Source organism: Trachemys scripta, chromosome 1 (genome assembly GCF_013100865.1).
Source record: "Trachemys scripta elegans isolate TJP31775 chromosome 1, CAS_Tse_1.0, whole genome shotgun sequence".
NCBI lineage: Eukaryota > Metazoa > Chordata > Testudines > Emydidae > Trachemys > Trachemys scripta.
This window is the reverse complement of record NC_048298.1, coordinates 162,237,179-162,260,407: the sequence shown is the minus strand read 5'-3', so window position 1 is coordinate 162,260,407 and position 23,229 is coordinate 162,237,179. Positions and strand designations below refer to the sequence as shown.

Sequence of the window (23,229 nt, the reverse complement as noted above, 5' to 3'; positions counted from 1 at the left end):
GTTCAGATCAATGAAAAACTGTTTTATAACTGAGTGTCCTGCAGTTAAATCTCAGTAGCTTGACAGAAAGTGCTTAGTGTTCCAAACTGTTCTTTCCCCCTTCTTAAACACTCTCAGAATATGTTTTCATTATCCAACAACCCACCCGGAAGTGTGAATAGGTAGGCTGGCTTTGGTATATACTCTGCGCAAACTAAGAGGCAAGAGACCAAAGGCAGAGTGTGTTCAATCAAAAGAGCAGTGCACTAATACCCTACTAATGTGAGACCACTTTTTACATTCAATTTAAAAAAAATCTTTTAAGAAAGGTATTTAGAAACTGATGCTATGTTTTCTTTCACTATGTAAAGAATAACAGTAATTAGTAGAAAAAGATTATAAATTTATTTTAGCTACTGTTTTGAATGTATTTGTTTGTTCATTTTTCCTAACCCTCTCTCTCTGTTGTTGGTTGTTTTTTTTTTCTTTTTTTTTTCTTTTAGTGGGGTGGGGGGCACGGAGACAAAGGAAGCGTTCTTTAACAATTTGGGCCCATTATCCCCAGAATCAGTAGTCAATTTCAACTCTCTTTTATAAAAAATTAAGTTTGGAATAGCTAGGGTTACCATACGTCCAGATTTTCCCGGACATGTCCGGCTTTTGGGGGCTCAAATCCGCGTCCGGGGGGAAATCCCCAAAAGCCAGGCATGTCTGGGAAAATCGGGAGGGAGGGAGGGCCAGGGGCCAGGCCGGGCCAGGAGCCGGGGTCGCAGTGCCGGGCCGGGCTGGGTGCGGGGCCGGGCGGGGAGCCGGGAGCCGGGGTCGCGGGGCTGGCCGCCGGGGGTTGCGCCGGGCCGCCGGGGGCCGGCAGTGCTGGGCGGGCCGGGGGTGGTCGGCCGGGGGCCGGGGCCGGCACCCCAGGGCCCAAGTCGACCCAGGCTGGAGCCACCGGGGGGCCAGCCTGGGCCGCGCCTCCTCCCCCCACACTGCCCCTTACTTGCTTCAGGCTTCCCGCGAATCAAATGTTCGCGGGAAGCAGGGGAGGGGGCAGAGACTTTGGGGAGGGGGCGGAGTTGGGGCGGGGGGCGTGGGCGGGGCTGGGAGCGGGGCCGGGGCCCCGTGGAGAGTCCTCCATTTGGAGGCACAAAACAGGTAACCGTAGAATAGCAAACAGCTTCCAATTTAGCTTGCACACTAGAAAGCAAATTTAAAATCGCTGAAGTGACCCCCCTCCACACACACACACAGCAGCTGGACACTTTAGCAGGAAGTGGCACCTTTATAGTGTTATTAGCTCTTCCAGCTCTTTATTCACCTCTCTCGTCCCCAACTGTATCTCTAGCTCCCTGCAGTCTTTTACAAATAAATGATAGTTGGGAGAATTATGATTTTTTTTTTTACTTTTAGTGCCATCTAGGCCCCGAAACCTTTTTGGATATGTCTACAATGCAGCAGCAAGGAAGCCTCCTAGCCCAGGTAGAGAGAATCAGGCTAGCAGGGCTCATGCTAGTGCATGAAAAATAGTTGAGTGAACATTTCTGCACCAGCAGAGGCTCAGGCTGGCCACCTGTGCTCAGACCCAGGAGATAGGTTGGACTTGAGTAAACATGGCTAGCCTGAGCCTCCACTGGTGCAATGTCCACACAGCTCTTTTTAGTGCACTAGCGCAAGCCCCACTAGCACAAGTCTGTCTACCTGGGCTGGGATGTTCACTCGCAGTTGCAGTGCAGACATACTCTTTCATATATTTGGCCATGACAATGTCTAAGGTAATCTGAGGGCAGTTCTTTCTCTTTACACACAACGTATTCATTTGATAAATTAAATATATCCCTCCTTGTTTCTTTCCAATTTTGCCAAGTCGAAGTGCCCAAAAGTAGCACTCAGCTCCCACTGAAGTCAATGGGTACACCAAATTAGTGGAAACTTGTGCTAATTTTGGTCTTAAATACTGTACCTGAGTTTCCCTATCTCTAAAATGGGAATAATTCAACTCCCCTATCTCCATGGGTGTTGAGAAGATGAATGTATTAATATGCATGAGGCACTCAGATAGTAAACTATGAATGACTTACAGAATCCAGGAGGTAATAAAATGTGACACACACAGTGCAGGATTTGTATAACTTCCAGTAAAGAAGGCCTGGGGGGACACACTGAAAGTTAAGGATAAGAAGAAACACTGAACTGCAGCCTAATTTCATACAGACCTGTGGAAAAAAATTATGATTATGTAATTAGAACTCTATCATAATGCATATGCACAAGAGGGCCAATTAAAAGGTTGCACAGGCAACCTTTAATTCTGGCATGCCTTAACGTTTTAGTGCTTGACTTTACAACCTGAATGTTCTTTTAATTACATTTTTTTGTTTGGAATTTGATTTTACATATTTAATATTTTATTATATATCCATGTACATAGTTTTTTCCAAATTACTTTAATGCACAGAAACACACAGATGACCACTGAGGTCATTACAAACATGGTAATTAGAGCCAATAAATCTGTGTTACTATTATTTGGAGATGAGAATATTGTATTGGTTACAAGAAAAGATTTAAAATTTTTATTAGAGCTAATGTTTGTACATCTGTTCATCTGGGTGTAGTGCTTAGATTATCCAAAAATACAAGGTTTGTTTTTAAAGTCATAAGATACATATAGTGCATAATCAGCTATAACCCAAATTTAGGTGAATAAATTTAAGAATGCAGTTTAGATATTAGAAACCAAGTATTTGGGTACATCACTCATGAAAAGTTATACAGAGAGAGAGTTGGTTGTGGAAAGCATATATAGCAATAAGTGAGGATTGTCCCTCAGTAACTGAGAATATAGGGTAGGTTGTCCATTTAGAAAATACAATCCATGAGGAAAGTATTTCAGTTACTTTCTTCTCTTCGGCTTCTCTTCGGCACTCCAGCTCATCCCTCCTGGTATTGCTGATGTCTGGTGATGTGTTCTATGTAGATGTCTCTCGACCACCTGATGGCATCTATTTCACACAGTTTCAATACAGAATAATGGGATCTTTGACCCAGTGAACCGTCAGAAGTTGCAGGCTGATAAGAGTTTTATATAGAGGCTTGCATGTCTGTATACTGTGGTACTCATAGAGCACACAATACATACAATATTCGTCCATGGCCCCGGCCTTGCAATTGGATTTGCTGGCACAAATCTCTGAGAAGCCTCACTGAAGTGAATGGAAAAAACAACGAGGAGTCCTTGTGGCACCTTAGAGATTAACACATTTATTTAGGCATAAGCTTTTGTGGGCTATAACCCACTTCATCAGATGCATGGTGTGGAAAATGGGTTCTAGCCCACGAAAGCTTATGCCCAAATAAATGTGTTAGTCTCTAAGGTGCCACAAGGACTCCTCGTTGTTTTTGCTGATACAGACTTAACATGGCTGCTACTCTGAAACCTGTCATCATGCAAGGAAGTGAATGGGGCTGTGCCTGAGCTCAAGGATCCACACTAGACGATCTGATTACAGGATTGGAGCTATGTGTGAATGTGAGTGCAATCTAAAGGAACACAAACACAAGACATTATCCTAAGTAGGGTAACTTACCAATGTATCTTACATATTGTGCCTGATAATCAAGGCTGTTGGAAATAAAACTGTCAGAGTTACATTAATAGAGAATTGTAGACCTATACAGGAACTTTACATAGAGCTCATAAATTTCCAGGATTGCATTACCCAATATATAGATCGTCAAATGCATGTAAATAAGATGTATAAAAATATGCCGATTTGACTTGTAAAAAATGTATTGAGTCATGTTTGTAAACTCCATGTTCAAATGGCAGAAACAATATTACTGTTGCAACTGTACTTAAAAGACTTTTTAATCTGCAATTATTGTAAGAGAAGCTAATAACGAAATTCACCAGATCCAAACAGTGAGCTCTAAGTAAAAGATGACCAACCTGGTAAAAAGGAGAAGCTTCCAATAATATTAAGAGTAATTTTTTTTAATGTAATAGGACAAAGAAAGGCGAAAACCCTGGTGACCTTACCATATGGGTCTATAGGAATACTTGCCTGAGTATGGCTTTACAGGATCAGATATTTATTTTACATCAAGAAATGAGAAGTACAAGTATATTTTTTGGTATGTTAAATCATCCAGAATAAAACTGTATTTCTACCTGTGTAACACATACTATTATATGAATATATATCCTTCTGAAATAAACGTTGCATTTTTAGTACATCTATTATACTGCAAATACACCAAGAACCAGATAGAGACCAGCTCTAATTTAGATATCTAAACTAAGGGGCCAGATGCTCAGCTCCCTGGAGCTTCCTCCCTCTTCTCCCCCCTTCACTTAGGTGCCTAAATAGGAGTTGAGCACTCTTGATAATCTGGACACTTGGGCCCCAAATCCTATGAAGACTCGTGCTGAACTTTCTGCATTGTGAGTAGTTACAAATTAATGGGAATACTCAGAACATGTATTAAAGTGAAGTATGGGAATAAATCACTGGATGATCAGGGCCTTTTTAAAGTGTCTAATATGGGTGCTGTTGAGTGCTGAGATCTTTTTAAAATCTGGCTCTGAAAGTAATTAATACTCCATATTCCACTTTTACATAAGGAAATATGCACTATGTATACAGTACAGACCTGTTTACGGGCGGATGTCGGGAGTCAAGCTGTCACGACCGCGTGTTAACGGACCGCAGGTTAAGAGGGCCATGCTGAAATATCTTAAGATATCTATATATACACATGTATAATTATCTAGGATTACATATGTATTCACAGCGTCCCAAATACGGCAAGCCTATCTGTAAACAGCGCTTTGCAAGAATATAAATTCAAATGTGTAATCTAATTAAAACATTATTACCACTACAAAGGGGTGAAAGTAACTCAGGACACTTACCGGTATGGGGTGGGGGTGGCTCTGGCCCCTGGAAGGGGCGGGGCCTCAGGCGGAAAGGGCGGGGCTAGGGGTCAGCATCCTCCAGACAGCCCTTCCAGGCCACCTGGTCTGCACCGCCCGGGGTTCCCGTGGCGATTTAAAGGGCCCAGGGCTCCAGACGCCATCGTTGCGGTAGTGGTGTTCAGAGCCCCAGGCCCTTTTAAATCACCGGCCCCGGGGCAGCTGCTCCCTTTGCCCTCCCCCGCCCATCGGTGGCCAAGGGGGGGCAAAAGGGGCAGGGACCTTAAAGCACTGCAGGGTCCTTTGCCATGGCAGTGCTTTAATGTTGCTGCGCCCTCCCCCCATGTCGGCGGCCCAGCACTGCTGCGGCAAAGGACCATCCTTAAAGCACTGCCGTGGCAGCGCTTTAATGTCCCTGCCCTTTTTGCTTCCCCCGTCGGCAGCCCTGCTGGTAGGGTCCCCACCGGCAGGGCCGCTGATGGGGGTGGGGTGGGAGAAAGGGGCAGTACGTTAAAGCAGTGCCGCGGCAGCGATTTAAGGACAGTCCTTTGCAGCGGCAGCACTTTAATGTTGCTGGCCCTTTCCCCACCCCCATCGGCGGTAAAGACGTACAGCACGTTTCCGCTCCGCACTTCTTGTCGATTTCTATGTCAGTGAGTTAGTTAGCAAATCTGTAGCGCTACATAGCAAGTTCCTGTACCGCGTGTTAAATAGGAAGCACTGGGAGGCTTCGCGCTACCACGCGTTAAGAGGATTCGCACGTAAATGGGTCTGTACTGTAAATTGAGACAAGACGGGCGAGGTGATATCTTTTATGGGACCAACTGTTCTGTTGGTGACAGAGATAAGGTTTTGAACTTACATAGAGCTGAAGAAGTGTTCTGCGTAAGCTCAAAAGCTTGTCTCACCAACAGAAGTTGGTCCAATAAAAGCTATCAAACCTCACCCACCTTGTATGTCTAATATCCTGGGATTGACACCGTTACAACACACTGATTAAGCACTTAAAATGTTTACTAATCTCTGCCACATCTTAGACATATAGGAAGATAGTTTAAATCATATTGTAATATATTTAGTGTAAAATACTGGGAATCTCGCTTGTGAACTTTTTATTTGTAATTATTAATCATATTAAAAGTGAACAGATGTATGGGTATTTTTAGTGAAATTTTTTTTTTGAAAAAGTATAGTTTATGTAACAATCATATAATTATGATAAAATATTATAAACTTATTAAAATATATCAAAAAGTTAAAATATTTTTTTTTCATTATCGGAAAATAACCCTTCCAATAGAAGATCCTAGTGAATCAGTATTAGCAACTGGTTAGTTTAAAATGAGTGGCAAATCATTATTAATTCATTTATTATAAGCCATGATTTTGTACATCAGTTATGTCTGTGTGTATGTGTGTGTATATATATATATTTTATATCTAGTGAAACTTTAAATTATACTTATTTATAATAGAACTTTTAACTAGGAACTTTAATATAATTAAACATTTTTTTTAATCAATTGAAGGAATAAATAAAATTGACCTAATCATAATACCTATATATGTAGTAGTGAAAAAAAATATAGCAGCTGCACATATTGCATAATCAACCAAGTCTGAACATGCCACTGATTTATTCCTCACTAGCTTGAGGAAACCACACATTTAATGCTGGGGAATTTAACTGTGGAATACATACTTAAAACTACTCAATAATTATTCTTAACCATATCTGAAGAGAGAAACTGCCATTTTTAAAATAACAGGAAAAAGCTGGGCTCTAACAATATTCTGGTCACATTTGCAAGTGCTAAATAAGATAATCAATATCTAGAATGGAATCGGGTAAGTGAACATGCAACATCAAGAGCTGAACGCATGCCATATACAGACGTATGATTTTCAGAGATGAGCACTACTGCAAATAACATCAGTGGAAACTGCAGTTGCTCATCACCTATGAAAATCAGGGCATAAATATCACAGCATGAATGGACCTGAGAAAAAGGGCAACAATTATTTTTAAAAGGCAAAAATGAAAGAGATAGGACAGTGGAAGATACAGAAGACAGGAAAATGTCCATATTGGTTTTAAAGGATCTATCCATTCAAACTGACCCATGCAGGTGGGTCCCCAGCACCCCTGCAGAGTCCCATTGACAGACCGGTAGGAAGATGATATTTAAATTAGGGCTGTCAAACAATTAAAAAAAAACTAATCACGTGATTAATCACGCTGTTAAACAATAATAGAATACCATTTATTTAAATATTTTGGATGTTTTCTAAATTTTAAAATATATTGATTTCAATTACATCACAGAATACAAAGTGTACAGCGCTCACTTTCTATTTATTTTTATTACAAATATTTGCACTGTAAAAACAAAAGAAATAATATTTCAATTCACCTAATCCAAGTACTGTAGGGCAATCTCTTTATCATGAAAGTTGAACTTAAAAATGTTGAATTATGTACCCCAAAAAAAAAATGCATTCAAAAATAAAAATGTAAAACTTTAGCGCCTACAAGTCCACTCAGTCCTACTTCAGCCAATCACTCAGACAAACAAGTTTGGTTACATTTGCAGGAGATAATCATCGATTTTTTTTTTAATATCAGGGTTGGAAGGGACCTCAGGAGGTCATTTAGTCCAACCCCCTGCTCAAAGCAGGACCAATCCCCAGACAGATTTTTTTTTTTTTACCCCAGTTCCCTAAATGATGCCCTCAAGTATTCAACTCACAACACTGGGTTTAGCAGGCCAATGCTCGAACCACTGAGCTATCCCTCCCCTCGGCTTCTTGTTTACAATGTCACCTGAAAGTGAGAACAGGCGTTCACATGGGACTGTTGTAACCAGCCTCACAAGATATTTACATGCCAGATGCGCTACAGATTGATATGTCCCTTCATGCTTCAACCACCATTCCAGACGATATACATCCATGCTGATGACGGGTTCTGCTTGATAATGATCCAAAGCAGAGCGGACTGATGCATGTTCATTTTCATCATCTGAGTCAGAAGCCCCCAGCAGAAGGTTGATTTTCTTTTTTGGTGGTTCGGGTTCTGTAGTTTCTGCATCTGAGTGTTGCTCTTTTAAGACTTCTGAAAGCATGCTCCACATCTCATCCCTCTCAGATATTGGAAGGCACTTCAGATTCTTAAACCTTGTGTTGAGTGCTGTAGCTATTTTTAGAAATCTCACATTAGTACTGTGACAAAGTTCCTCCTCTGCCTTGGTGGATCCTGTGCTTTTTGGCAGATTTGCTCACCTCAGAGGTTCATGGCAGCTCTCAGTTTGGCCACTTCTGCTAGAGGCTCAAACCTGCCATTCACTCAGCTAACCTCATCACTGGCCAGCACGGGGGAGATGGAGAACAATCCCCACAGTCTCTGTGTTCCACCTAATGGGTCGGGGACAGGCCAGATCCCTTTCCAAATTCGACCTTCCCTTCTGGTGTTGCTCACAGACCAGGTCAACTCCTCCTGTGTCCGATCAGGAGTTGGGGGTTGGGGGGGAACCTGGGCCCACCCTCTACACCGGGTTCCAGCCCAGGGCCCTGTGGATAGCAGCTGTCTACGTCTCCTGAATCAGCTGCGTGATAGCTACAGCTACAACTCTCTGGGCTACTTCCTCATGGTCTCCCCCAGCACCTTCTTTATCCTCACCGCAGGATCTTCCCCTTGAAGCCTGATCACCCTTGTACTCCTCAGTCCTCCAGCAGCACACCTTTTCACTCCCTGCTCCTTGCTTGCCCTCCCACTAACTGATGCGAGGTCCTTTTTAAACCAGGTGTCCTGATTAGCCTGCCTGCCATAATTGATTCTAGTATGTTCTTAATTGGCTCCAGGTGTCTTAATTAGCCTGTCTGTCTTAATTGGTTCTAGCAGGTTCCTGATTGCTCTAGTGCAGCTCTGGTCCCTGCTCTGGTCACTCAGGGAACAGAAAACTACTCATCCAGTGGCCAGTATATTTGCCTTTTACCAGACTCCGGTACCCCACTGGTCTGGGTCTGTCACAGTACCTTCTTTGCATTTTGTCAAATCTGCAGTGACAGTGTTCGTAAATCAAACAACATGTGCTGGGTCATCATACGGCAGAATGCGGGTAAAACAGAACAGGAGACATACAATTCTCCCCCAAGGAGTTCAGTCACAAATGTAATTAATGCACTATTTTTTTAATGAACATCATCAGCATGGAAGCATGTCCTCCGAAATGGTGGCAGAAGCATGAAGGGGCATATGAATGTTTAGCATATCTGGCACATAAATACCTTGCAATGCCGGCTATAAAAGTGCCAAGCGAATGCCTGCTCTCACTTTCAGGTGACATTGTAAATAACAAGCTGGCAGCATTATCTCCCGTAAATGTAAACAAACTTGTTTGTCTTAGCGATTTGCTGAACAAGAAGTAGGACTGAATGGACCCGTAGGCTCTAAAGTTTTACATTGTTTTGGTTTTGAGTGCAATTATGTAACAAAAAAAATCTACATTTGTAAGTTACACTTTCACGATAGAGATTGCACTACAGTACTTATATGAGGTGAATTGAAAACTACTGTATATACTCGTTCATAAGCTGACCCCTGAATTATAGGGTTGGCTTATGAACGGGTTACAAAAATTTTCCATTTTTACTTATCCATCTTGGGGGGGTCGGCTTATAAACAAACCGGCTTATGATCGACTATATACGGTACTATTTCTGTTATTATTTTTACAGTGCAAATATTTGTAATCAAAAATAATATCAAGTGAGCAGTGTACACTCTGTATTCTGTGTTGTAATTGAAATCAATTTGAAAATGTAGAAAAACATCCAAAATATTTAATAAATTTCAGTTAGTATTCTATTGTTTAACAGTGTGATTAATCGTAAAAAAAATTTTTTTTTTAATCACAGTTAATTTTTTTGAGTTAATCACGTGAATTAACTATGATTAATCGACAGCCCTACATTTAATTATGGTATATTGTTATTTTAAGGCTCTGACCACGCATTGATGTCAATAGGGCTCCACATGGATGGAGACAGTCAATTATGCCAATATAATTGAAAGTTCTCATTGACTTAATGGGAGTTGGATTGGAACATTAGTCACAATATCAAATTTGGCCATGAAGATCTGTCAGATATTCCATCATCTATGTCAGACAAGTCTGTGGCCTCAGTCTAATAGCATATTGTCATATCATAGAAGCCAACACTGGAACTGGCAGTTTCAGCAAGAGATCAAGGATTAAATAGGTATGGAAACAAAAAAAAAACCTTCTTACCCCTAGAAGTGGTCTCTCAGGGTCAACATTAAAATATATTGGTGGACTAGCATATTAAAGCTCCTATGTCACACCTGTTCTAGGAATAGGTGCAAGATTTAATCTTCATGCTGTTATTCTTCTTCTTTCACCATCACTAAATTCTCTTAAAAACAAAACCAATATATACCCAATTTTTTTAAAGCCAAATTTCATTAATCATCTTGTAAAAAGAGTATAGTGATTCTTCTTTAACGACCTCTTTTCATCAGAAGGTTTTACTTACTTGCCAGAATTAATTTATTTGTAAATTAATATCAATATTTTAGGTAAATTGATATAGGGGATCTCAAATATCATTAATATGTTATCTTATATTACTCTTCCTTTTACTAGACTATCTAGTCATACCTACAAATGTGGCAATGACAGATCATAATATATCAGTCATACCAATATCAGTTAAGACTTGCACCACAAGAAAACCACAAACTCGGTAAAAACAGAAAAAAGCAGAAGAAAAGTTCACGTCAATTCTACATAGTGACTGACATAACTATTCTGATACAAAATATAAGGAGCAAAAATAAAAAAAAGATTTTTATATTCTCTGTTAAGGAAAGATAATGTGACCAATCACCTTTGAATTTTAGATCAAATTTCCTGAACTCCACTAACTGAAATCCAGAACAATATTTTCCAGTCCTTATTGATCTTCAATTACAGAATAAAAATTGGTGTTAGATAATTTAACTAGAACAACCTAATTTTGAAAAATGAAGGCCCAGTATTTAATTTTAAGTATATATAAACCAGTCATCTGAATTAGTCAATTTGTTTTCTAGACAGATTTAAGTTAATAAAATAAAATGGTCATTTATTTCCAAAATGTAACATACTGAATTGGAAACTGGCTGAACTACTTGTCAGCAACTTTCTGGATCATAGAATCATAGAATATCAGAGTTGGAAGGGACCTCAAGAGGTCATCTAGTCCAACCCCCTGCTCAAAGCAGGACCAATTCCCAGCTAAATCATCCCAGCCAGGGCTTTGTCAAGCCGGGCCTTAAAAACCTCCAAGGAAGGAGACTCTACCACCTCCCTAGGTAACGCATTCCAGTGTTTCACCACCCTCATACATCAGCTGCTTGTATTGCATAACAAGTTCTAATTTATGAATCACTTAGATAATGTGCATTAATCTCTAACTCTTTTATATCATTATAAATCAAGCTAATGATTTAGAAGCTGTTGCAGGTACTATTTATGACTAATACACAAAAGCCAATGTAGCCTTTATTTTAAATTGAATGAATTGATAGTTCTGTTGGAAATTATAGTCCGTCCAGTTTCTGTTGCTGCAGTTTAAAGATAAAGAGAGTGGAGATTGGGAGTGTCTAGGAACAGACAAAAAATGTAACCACAAACACAGTTACATGTAAAAAACTCTTGTAAGTATTATAAGTTAAAAGATACATTCACATAGCCATTTACACAACCTGGAAGAATCCATGCACTGGCCAATGCTATGTTCATACTCATATACCCAAAATTTCATAGAGTTGGGTGGTTCTCTTAACAGGTAGTCATCAAGAGGGGTGGCTCCTGCTGGGGTCATCCCAATGAGGTCATCCCTGGATCTTTCTCCCTTGCAGTCTTCCCACTTTGGGAACCTCTTTTACATTGTTCTGACTGCACCCAACACCCAGTGCATATGCATAAGGGTTTCAACCCTCTTTTTCTTATCTGTACTCCCACACCTCATGATGAATATTGGCATGCCCTGTTTTCTTTTACACGTTGTTGTCTTAATTCCCCTTATTCTCATTAGAAGCTATGTACAACATGTCCATTGTAACCTGTGGTCAAACAGGGAGTCCAATGATGTCCAATCAGGTGTCTTGTTGTCTAGATAGGTAAATTACAACATATTTCCCGTAACATCACCTATTGATCCAGGCTTTCGAATAATCTTGTGACTTTACTGGCAAAAGGTTATTTTAGGTCACCCACTCATGTCAAGTGTTCTTAAGCCTATGGCCGAGTATGGCTAAGCTAAAATCTTACCTGTCTCAGCCTGTAGGCCTTGTATTATAGCCATACTTTACTTATATACATAATACACGTTCATCTCTCCTAAATACTTGTCAATTTTATATGTCTCTAATCCTACAAATTAAATGTGCTTAGCATACATTGATTATATATGAAATAGCATATGAGTTGTCCATAATACTAATTAACACAATAATAAATGAATGATAAAATGAACTCATTGGCTACACCAGACTTTCAATATCTTCATTTTTATATAAATAAGCCCTACCCAAAGAAAATTCCAATACAAATAGGGGAATTTAAAGGTAACAAGGATTTGAGTAAAACTGGAGTAAGATGAGAGGGTTACCATCCTGTGTAGTAACTGAGCTTCTTTGAGATGTGTACCCCTATGGGTGCTCCACTGTAGGTGTGGCACCACCCCCTGCTCCTGGGGTTGGAGATCTTCCGTAGCCGTGCCTGTTGGACTGCACATGCGCTCCTCCCCATCTTGCACAATGAGCGGCATCTATATAAGTGCTACATGGTCCAACTGCCCCCAGTTCTTTCTGTACTGCAGAGTTTATTTGTCAGCTCTGAAGCAGAGGGAAGGAGGGCAAGTAGTGGAGCACCCATAAGGACATACAGCTCGAAGAATCTCAGTTACTGCACAGGGTGGGTAACCCTCTCTTCTTTGAGTGATGTCACTACGGGTGCTCTATAAAGTTGGAAGACTGGGGCTTTGGAGCAGCAGTTAATATGGATGATAGGACAGTGTGTCCTAGTATGGCATTTGAAGTTGCATCATGAGTAATTGTGTAGTGATGGCTAAAAGTGTCTGCAGATGCTCAGTTAGCCACTTTGCAAATGTCAGCATTTGGAATTGTTGTTGAGAAAGGCAATAGAGGTGGATAGAGAGCAGGTGGAATGTGCTCAAGTTCTAGGAGGAGACTGTCGATTGTAGTTGGCAGAACAGGTGTATATACTACGAGATCCACTTGGAAAGGTGTTGTTTAGAAATGGTAGTGCCTTTCAATCTTTTGGCCATTGACAGGAATAAATATGGCAATCGTCTGAAAGATTTACTTCTGTCCCTGTAAAAAGCCAATGCTTGCCTGACGTCCAAGGTGCTTAAGCCACCTCCTTGCAGTGTGGTTTTGGAAAGAAGCAGGGAAGGTGGATAGGTTGATATAGATGGAAGGAGGATGGTATCTTGGGTAAGATGTGGATGTAACATAACTTTTTCTTTATGAGAAATTGCATATGTGGTGTATGCCATGACAGCGCCAATTTCTCCCACCTGTTGGGCAGAGGTGATGGCGACAAGAAAGGCTGGATAAATGAATATAAGAGCATGTTTCCATTGACCTGAATGGTGGTCTGGTAACACAGTGTAGGACAAGGCCGGGACTCAAGTTGGGGTGGGATCCTGTATGTGAGAGTAAAGATTTTGGAGGTCTTTCAGGAATTCCTTGAATAGGTGAAAATGGAGTGGCCGTCTATATTGGGGTGGAAGGTTGTGATAACCCCGATCTTTTAAAATATAAAAGTTAAAATATAAACTAGGATGAGCGGTAATGGAGCATTCATTGCAGTGATATGATTGGTGGTGCACCTGGATTGGAATGTGGTCCATTTTTGGAGGTATGTGCATTGAGCTGTGTCACGTCTGCTATTCAAGAGTACCTCTCAACAGACTCTCAACAGGTCACCTCCAAATTCCAAAATCGAGGAGGAGCCATGCCTTCAGGTGGAGTAGCTATGGATTGGGATGGAGGATTCAACCCGTATCCTGTGAGCGGAGTTGTGGAATTGATTGCAGATTGATTGGAGGACATACGGTCATGCGAATGAGGTAAGTATACCAAATCTCTTGTGGCTATATGGGAGCTAAAAAGATGACTTGTGCTTGGTCGCCTTGAATCTTGTGGATTACTCTGAACAAGAGAGGAATGGTTGGAAAGGGGTACAGTAGCAGGGCATCGCATGTGACAAGGAACGCCTCTCCCAGGGTCCACGTCCTAAGCCCACTCTTGAGCAGAATTGAGGACATTTGGTGTTCCCTGAAGTGGTGAAGAGATCTATGGTTGGGAATCCCCAATGGCTGAATATGTGATGTAGAGTTTGTGTATCCAGCTCCCACCTGTGGTCTTGGGAGAATCTCCTGTGGCATTATGGTGTCCAGGGAGGTACGTGCCCGAAATGGTGATGTCGTGCTCCATACACCAGTTCCATAATTTCAGTGCTTCTGAGCACAGCGAGTGTGACCTCACTCCACCTTGCCTGTTGATGTAGAATATGCAGGAGATATTGTCCGGCATAACTTTTATAGTGCGATACCTGATCAATGGTAGAAAATGCTGACAGGCATTGGGGACCGCTGATAACTCTAGAAGGTTGATGTGTAGGGTGGATTTGGCTAGGAACCACGTGACCTGCACTGTATGGGTCTGAAGGTGTGCTCCCCAACTGATTAAGGAAGCATCGGTTGTTGGTATCAGGGACGGTGCTGGTTGAAGGAAAGGGACCCCAACACAGACATTTTTTGGGTAGTGTCTTCTGGAGTAGTGAGTCCTTGATCTTGATAGGCATGGATAGAAGTCTGTGAAGGCTGTGTCTGTGAGGTACACAGTCTGTATGTAGCCACGCCTAGAGACAGTGCATGTGCAACCTCGCATACTTTACCATGAATAAGGTTGCTGCCATGTGGCCAAGCAGCTGGAGACACATCCTGGCTGATATATGGGGACAGGTTATCACTGGGGTTACTAGATAGACTATTGCTGAAAATCTGTGAGCTGGGAGGAGGACTCTGGCTTGTATGGCATCCAAGTGTGCCCCAATAAACTCCAGGTGTTGTACTGTTGACAGTGTTGATTTTTGTAGGGTTATACAAAGGCTGAGGCTTGAAAAGAGGTCCATCGTCAGCAGTACAGCATGAAGGATGTTAGGTTTGGATGGGGCCTTGAGAAGACAGTCGCCTCAGTATGGAAATAGGAGAATGCCTTGTTTGCCTAAGTAGTCGGCCACTACCTCGAGGACTATGGAGAATACTCAAGGGGCCGTAGAGTCTCCAAAGGGTAATACCCTATATTGGTAGTGATTGGTCCCCATGATGAATCTGAGGAACTGTCTGTGAGCAGGGTGTATGGTGGTGTGAAAATATGCATCTTGGAGGTTGAGGGCCAAGAACCAGTCCCTTTGTTCCAGTACTGGGATAATGGTTGATAAGGTAACCAACTTGAAGCATTGCAGTTTGATGAACAGAGAGGAAAGGGAGCAGTGCTGTGATTTTGGAGAAGAGGACAGAAGTGGAGGAAGCTTGTGTCTGAGTAGTGGTGACTCAGGCATGTCAGATATCATCAGATCCTTGGGGTATCTGAACTCCTGGGGAGAAGGGAGGAGCATCATCGGCTCTGGCAGTTGCATTGGTGACGAGGGAGAGGTGCATTCTCTGGAACAGCCAGCAGATGGAGTCGAGGGCTTACACGGTGCCGACGGTCTTGTCAGTGCCGGAGGGTATATCAGTGCCGATAGAGATGCCAATGCTGATAGAGATGCTGGTGTTAGTGGTTTCGTCAGTGCTGCGGTGCCCAAAGATGATTTGATCAAGGCTCTCAGCACCATTTTTGAAGGTCTCATGCAGGGCCGGCTCCAGCGTTTTTGCCCCCCCCCCCCCCCAGTGGCCAAAAATAAATAAATAAAGCTGCAATTGGTGGCACTTCAGCGGCAGCTCTACCACCGCCGTTTCATTCTTCGGCGGCACTTCGGCGGCAGGTCCTTCCCTCCAAGATGGAGTGAGGGACCCGCTGCCGAATTGCCGCCGAAGAGCCGGATGTACCGCCCCTTTCCGTTGGCCGCCCCAAGCACCCGCTTACTGCGCTGGTGGCTGGAGCCAGCCATGGTCTTATGCCACATTTGAGAGAGTGTGGTCACCTATAGGTTTGCCTGTTTAGGGTCTTTAGACCTCTCTTTAGCTCCGGTACTGGAGGTACTCAGTCACAGGAGCTGTGTCTCACCCATGAAGATGTTGAGGCTACTGACCTCATAGGGGATGGTGTTCTGTTGTGCGGTTCTGCAGAGAGCAATGTGGTAGCCCATTTCTTCCCATCAGCATGGGAAAGAGAGGATTTCCTCTTGGAAGGAGGCAGCAAAGGAAGGTCAGTGGGCGACCTAGCAGAGCGGGAGAGCCACACGGGGGTGGGAGGGAAGTGTCTGCACCAGGGTGAGAGGCTGGTTGCAAGGATCTCTCCATGATGAGACGTCTCAGCTGGTCCTTTCGGGCCCTGGCAGTCAGATTGTGACAATGAGTGCACTTCTGTGCAACATGTCCTTTTCCGAGGCACAATGCACATATACATTTCATATGCATTAAAGCACTTCCCTTTGAAGCCACGGATTATGTGTATAATAGAGGAGACGTGTGATTACAATGTGATTTAATGGTATTAAGATAGCCTTTTATTGAAGTGGTGGTGTTGCCCGTCCCCCTCACCCCAGTAAAACTTTCAAACCCTTGACACTGGCTGTCATCCCCCAGTCCTCAGTCAGAAACAGAGTTCATATAGGAAAAAATATCAAGCCTCACTTATGCCAGGAGTTCAGGGAAGAGCACATATTTCAAAATGAAATATTTATTGTGCATTTCCTAGATAATGTTAATCTTTTCACAGAAGCAATCTTTTGTTATAGTTTCTATGGGAGGCCTGTCTGAATTTTACTTTGGGGTGAAAGCATATTCATGTCTGTAATTGGGAGACGGAACTAGCAGAGAGATGTCCCTCATTATAGAACCTGGTCAGGAGTTTATTATTAGAAATTTTATTTGGAAAGTAACTCAGCTGTAAAACAAATAGTTTTATGAAACTTCAGAAACTTTAGGTAATTTTGAATTTGCTTTCAACCTTATTCCAATGTGCATAACTTAATGCTCTCATAGTATATAAATGAACACTTTCTCCAAAACTGTGAGCCTAAGGCAGATCCATATGGAAGAGAGACAGAAGTGGAAGGAGAAGGGTTGTTGAATGTAATGAAGAAACTACTTTTTAAGAAGCAAATGAATCGGAGCAACCTGCTACTGACATAATTGCTTTAAAGACCCCATAGCAAACATCAGCAGAATTAGTTTGTAATTTACCATGTCCTTCACTTTGAACATGCTCCCTGAAGGTTTATGTGAAAGTCATGACATTTATAAACACAATTTGTTTCAGATTGACTAGCCATGATTAATGTCTTCCTTTACTGCCTTTGACCAAAATAATTCCTCTTGCCAAGAAAGCAACAGAAGTCTTCATTTTGCTTGTGAAGTGGTGGGAACACTAGAGATTTTTTTAAATGAAATACCTTTCAGAAATGTTTAGGTAAACTGTGAAAACAGAAGGCTGATAATACAACTGAAGAATTTCAGCAGTCAGTCAATTAAGGTGTGTGGCAAAGGTGTCTAATTACTGAAGTCACAGGCTTATATCTGGAATCCCTTGCACCCAACCCTGACTAGAATATTCAATAATGATTCTTCTAACTACATATCACTCACTGTGAAAGGTTCCAACTAAATGAAATGTGCTTGATTACTTTAATACGGTTCTTAGCTGAGTAGGGTGCACATAGTACAAATGGGCTTATTGAGCATTCTTTGTTTTAAATCATGCAAGATGATGAACAAACATCTTAACCTCTTAGGGTTTGATCCTGTGAATGCTCTTAACTCCCACTGATTGCAATGGGGACAATTAAAAAAAAAGTCTTCCTCCAATGCTATAAAATCTATCAATTTTTATAAAATGTTCATTTTACTTGGTTCTTCACAAACATCCCTATTGCAAATTAAACTAGAGCAATTGTGATGTTATTTTCAAATGTATCATCAGGTAAATAGTTTGCAGCTAAAATTTTAGTTCCTGGACCTTAACATGGTAATTTGGTGGGAAATATAATAACTGATATTTAGGATCTGATGTACAAGTACACTACTCATTCTAAGACATTGTTTGAAAAGCCAGAGAGACCATATCAATGGGTGCATTGGAAACAGATACCCAAATATATCACATTTTGTTCCCTTCTGCTCCCCATGTTGCATCAGTTAAAGACATATTTTTCAAAGCTGAGTAGATTCTTGTTGACCTAATTGATAATGTTGGATTACAAGACATTAAAATAAATAGAATCAATTGGCTTGTACTGCACTAAAGAGAGAGAATGAGGGGAAAAAAAGAGAAAAACATCTATATCTGCAAGGTAAACAAATACACACTTGTTCAGGGAAAATAAATTTGATATTCAAAATTTTAAGGATATAAACGGAGATTTTTTTAGGTTGACATTTGTCAGCACTTATCATGCAGAGAGACCACAGTACACTGTCTCCATTAGAGGATTTGCTGCATTCCTATTAAGTAAATGACCTCACTACACCTTAGGTGTGTGTGTGGGGGAGGAGGGGATGTTCTATGGCTGGCCCAGGGAAAGGGAACAGTGCTGTATGGGTTGGATGGGGAGAGAGGTCAGATGATTCTGCAAAGGGGGGCTGGGGAATGGGTCAGCATGGTAGCACTGACTCATCCCACTGACTCAACCCAAGAGCACAAATAATCCAAGCATACAGAGGTGATGAGAGATTATGATGTGTGGACAGTGCCCACCTAGCCCAAAAGCTCCACCCTGAAGTGTTGCTCTACCATCTAGTATGTAGTTGTCTTCATTTTATTATTCATTTTTTAAATTCTCTTTTTGTTTTCCTTCCTGTATTACATACATTATTCATTAATAAAAACTTTGAGTAATTTTGAGGGTCTTTTTTAGTTATAGAATGGTAAGAACCTTATATGACTAAAATAGCAAGGGGTGTCTCGTCTCATTCCTGAATTAGTAGTAAGAGAAACAATTGTTTCTCTACACTATATTTTTAGTAATTTTGGAAATAAAATTACTCAGTGCTCAACACATTTACTCATGTGTAAAATAACCCTCTCTCACCCACAAAGAGTTAAAACATTCAAACACTCTTTGAAAAAAAATCTCATTTTAAGAATAAATTTCCTCTAACCTGGGCCAAGAAACAGTGAAATGCAAAACGCATCTCAGTCATAACTATAGAGTCGTCACCAAGGCCTACAATACAAATATATCTAGGGCTAGGAAGTAATACTATATGCATATTTTTAAAGTTCCAAATACTTTATGCCTTTATTTCCCCAGAGACTGAAATGTACCTTTTGGATTTCCATAGCTGGGGAGGAATTTTGTACAACACACCCTATTAGTGGGCTTATTTTGAAAAAGCAGCAGTTGGTCCCTAAAACATTTCACAAATACTGGAAACTATCTAATCTTCCTCCCCCCCCCATGTATATTAACTTTGTCCATGAATGATTATAGCCTTACACATTATCTCATTAACACTTATTGAATACAGAAAAAATAATATAAATAAGTAGTACAATAATAAACAACGATTTGCATTCATATAATACCTTACACCCAAGAATTTCAAAGTGCTTTACAAACATTAATTAAGTCTCCGCAACATTCAGAAACATTAGTTCTAATTTATTCAGATTAATTAGACAACTGCTCCTCTCACTGTTCTCTTTTTCTCAGCTCAGATTTCTAGAACAAATTCCTTCCTGTTCTTTCATTGTTATCACCTTTCATTCAGACCTAACCAGAAGATTGCAAAAACAAAAAGTTTATTTTCTCTACCTAGTTTCCATTAAGCAAAACTCCATTAATTTTCTTCCCTGGCATATTTCCTACTGACATTATTTTCTCTGTATTTTTTGATATAGAACCTACTGTTCTCACTATTTTATATAAACTACAGAATTTCTAAGACTACAAAAGTGCTTTTATCTTTATAAAAATGTTTTATGGAGGCTTGTCATTTCATTTATTACACTGCCTCTTCCAGTAAAACTGTCCTTTTTATATCCAAATAAACTGACTGAGAGTCTGAAAATCTATCCTTAAATTCTCTGAAGCTTTAACAGTAACATCTTTAGAAATGTAAGAATTATTGTGAGGAAAGGAAGCAGAGTACTCACTAGAATTTACTGTCAGGCTGTCATAGATTACCAACCACAGGTCTTGTCCCTGTTTGGCTAAACTGAAGTGAAAATCTATACTATTATGCTGGGAACAGACAATAGCAAAAGATCCAAAGATTTTTAAAAAATAATGTTTTAACTACAGTTCACAAGCTGTGTTTAGATAGCTGTTTGCCAGCTTAAAAACCAAACATCTCTGGTGACCTCCGCCTGTGCACACTTGGTGACATGCATTTAGCATCATATAACAGTACCTTTAAAAATAAGTGCATACAGTAGCTGCTTCTGACATAGCTTTTTGCTTTAGCGAGAATGGGCAAGAGTTTTCAGAAGGGATGCAGATTAAGAAAGTGATACAAAGCTTGTGAGGGCTCCAGACAGTTCTCAAAACAAAAAATATGCTATTAGCATGTTATATAATTAGCTTTTTTTTTTATTACCATAATTATGTTAAGGGGAACAAGTAGATTTTGTGGTTTCTGTGGTCAATTTTCATGACCATTTTCTAACAGTGATTTGTCAGTTTTTGTCTGCCCAAGTGGAAACAAAAACAAGTAATTACTCACTCATCAACAAAGCTACTTATCCCAGAATTTGAAAGGCTGACCTATGCAGGAATTAAGTGTCTGAATACAACTAGAAGGCATGATTAGGTCCTCACAAACATTAGGGCTTTTACTAAGAAAAGGTTGACAAACGGATTATTAAATACTCCACTACCTGAAGCTTTACATTAAGAACTTCAGCTAAAGTTGCAATGTCACAGCACAGCAGGTGAAAATACATTTCTGGAACAAATGTCAGCATGGAATAATTTTGAAGCAACCTTTTGATCTACCACACCTCAAGCCAGGAGAGAACACCAATATAGATTATATTGTTGGTAACACATGGTGCTGTTTGCTGTCATAGTAGGCATTTCTATAGGCTCCAGTATAGAGAGAAAATACAATTAGAAATAAAAGATACAGGAATTCTTCCAGTTTATCATGTTTCCCATAAAAATCCATCCACAACAGAAATTTAGCTACCAAAACAGAACCCACATCCAAAACAACAAAATCCCCAAAGCCAACAGTTTAAAGCTCTCTCTCGCTCTCTTTCACACACATGCATAGTAAGATGTCTCACGTAATGAGAGAGGGTGGCTGAAAAGGCTATGTAGAAATCTTCTAAACTATAGCATACTGAATCAAGTATTGGGAAACTTGGCCAAATCATTAAAGTAAATTTCACCCTTCTGAAAGGTGAAATACATGAAACCAGTGTATAAGTAGTGTTAAGTTCTAATATTTTAAAATGCATATTTCATTTGACTATATCCATACCCCTGGGACTACAGCATGCCAATAAAATAACTGATTAATCTGTATACTTCAATAGTTTAAAGACTCCGACAATCCCTATTCCTAGGCTCTCCATAAAATGGATTCATATAGGTTTTCCACATCCTCCTGCTACTTCTGGTAATCAAAGAAATGTTAGCCTTTCAACATAATTCTTTATCCCTTTTCCTAAATAAAGCCATTTCTCCGTTAGCCAATCCCACTGTTTTCAAATATACTTAATTTTAAGCATATACTTAAATTCACAGCACTGAAGCATGTGCTTATGTGCTTTTATATATTGGTGCCATAAGAACTAGTCATGAGAGATGCTGAGTGCTATCAATGAATGGGAACTGTGAGTGCTCAAAACCCCCACAAAAGTAGGGTTACCATATTTCAACAATCAAAAAAGAGGACACAGGGTGCCGCCCTAGTCCCGCCCCAGCCCTGCCCCCTCCCACTTCCCGTCCCCCTCAGAATCCCCCTATCTCCTACCTGTCCCCTGACTGCCCCCAGGACCCCACCCCCTATCTAAGTCTCCCTGCTCCCTGTCCCCTGACTGCCCCACCCGCTCTCTACACCCCCTTCTCCCGACAGCCCCCCCCAGAACCCCCGACCAATCTAACCCCCTGTTCCCTGTCCCTTGCCTGCCCCCCCTACCAGGCCGAGGGAGAGCTGCAAGTTCCACGTGCAACTAAACACTGCCGCGCTGCTCTGCGGGGGAGGAGGGAGGAGAGGGAGGGACTCTGGCTGCTAGAGGCCCCAGTGGCTGCGAGCGGCTTTCAATCAGGCCCAGCTGTCCAATCAGCCGCACCGCACTCTGCATGAAGGGAAGGGGGAAATCCCAGACATTTCTACTTTATTAGAAATCCCCCCCCGACGACCATTTAAAGCTGAAAAAGCCGGACATATCCGGGGAAACCCGGACAGATGGTAACCCTACGCAGAAGGCACTTAGCAACTTCTAATAATTTGCAAAACTTACTCCTCATCTAATTGGATATCATTAAAACAGGTGCTACAACTAATATACACAAACTGTACAGGCAGTAATTGATGCATAACAACAAAACTTACCATCTTGATCTGTGGTAACTGTGATAGCTGTGAATGGCTTGGGGGAGAAACTCAGCTCAGAGACTCCATTCATGGCTTCTATTTCAAACGTGTAGTTCACATGAGACACAAAATCAAGCACAGTCACAGATGAGTTAATCAGGCCTGTATGTCTTGGGATGAAACGGATACCTCCACCGCATATCTCACATTGGCTGGTGTCTGATCCACATTTCTTACAGATGACACTGTAGGTGAGATCTTTTCTCCCCCCCCGTGTCACTAGGTGGGCTCCATTCCAACATAAGAGCTGTTTCATTAATATTAAAAATCACATTCCGTGGAGCAGAAGGTGGCCCTAGAGAAAAAGAAAACAGTTAAACTATCCTTACTGTGTAGTTTGGGAAAACAGAGAACTTGAGCTACTGATTTATAATGACAAACTAAAAGCGTTAAATATGTATAATTCGGGTGAGTGACAAGTAGAAGGGAGCAGTCTAAAATATCTAATCATTTAAAATATTTGAAAGTTAAATAGTAAGGAGGGAAAATAATTATCTGAGATCATATAAATGATATAAAAATGTATGGGG

General features: G+C 41.1%; 1 protein-coding gene across 2 annotated transcripts in view; it reads right to left on the bottom strand.

The window, feature by feature from the left end:
- Positions 1–22,985, bottom strand: part of LOC117888172 (ephrin type-A receptor 6-like) — a 385,983-nt gene extending 362,998 nt beyond the window's left edge. For both annotated transcript variants that reach the window (XM_034791377.1, XM_034791386.1), the window contains exon 1: positions 22,658–22,985. In XM_034791377.1, the coding sequence (XP_034647268.1) occupies positions 22,658–22,955 (298 nt within the window). In that variant the 5' untranslated portion in view covers positions 22,956–22,985. The remainder of the gene's footprint in view (positions 1–22,657) is intronic.
- Positions 22,986–23,229: the final 244 nt, after the last annotated feature.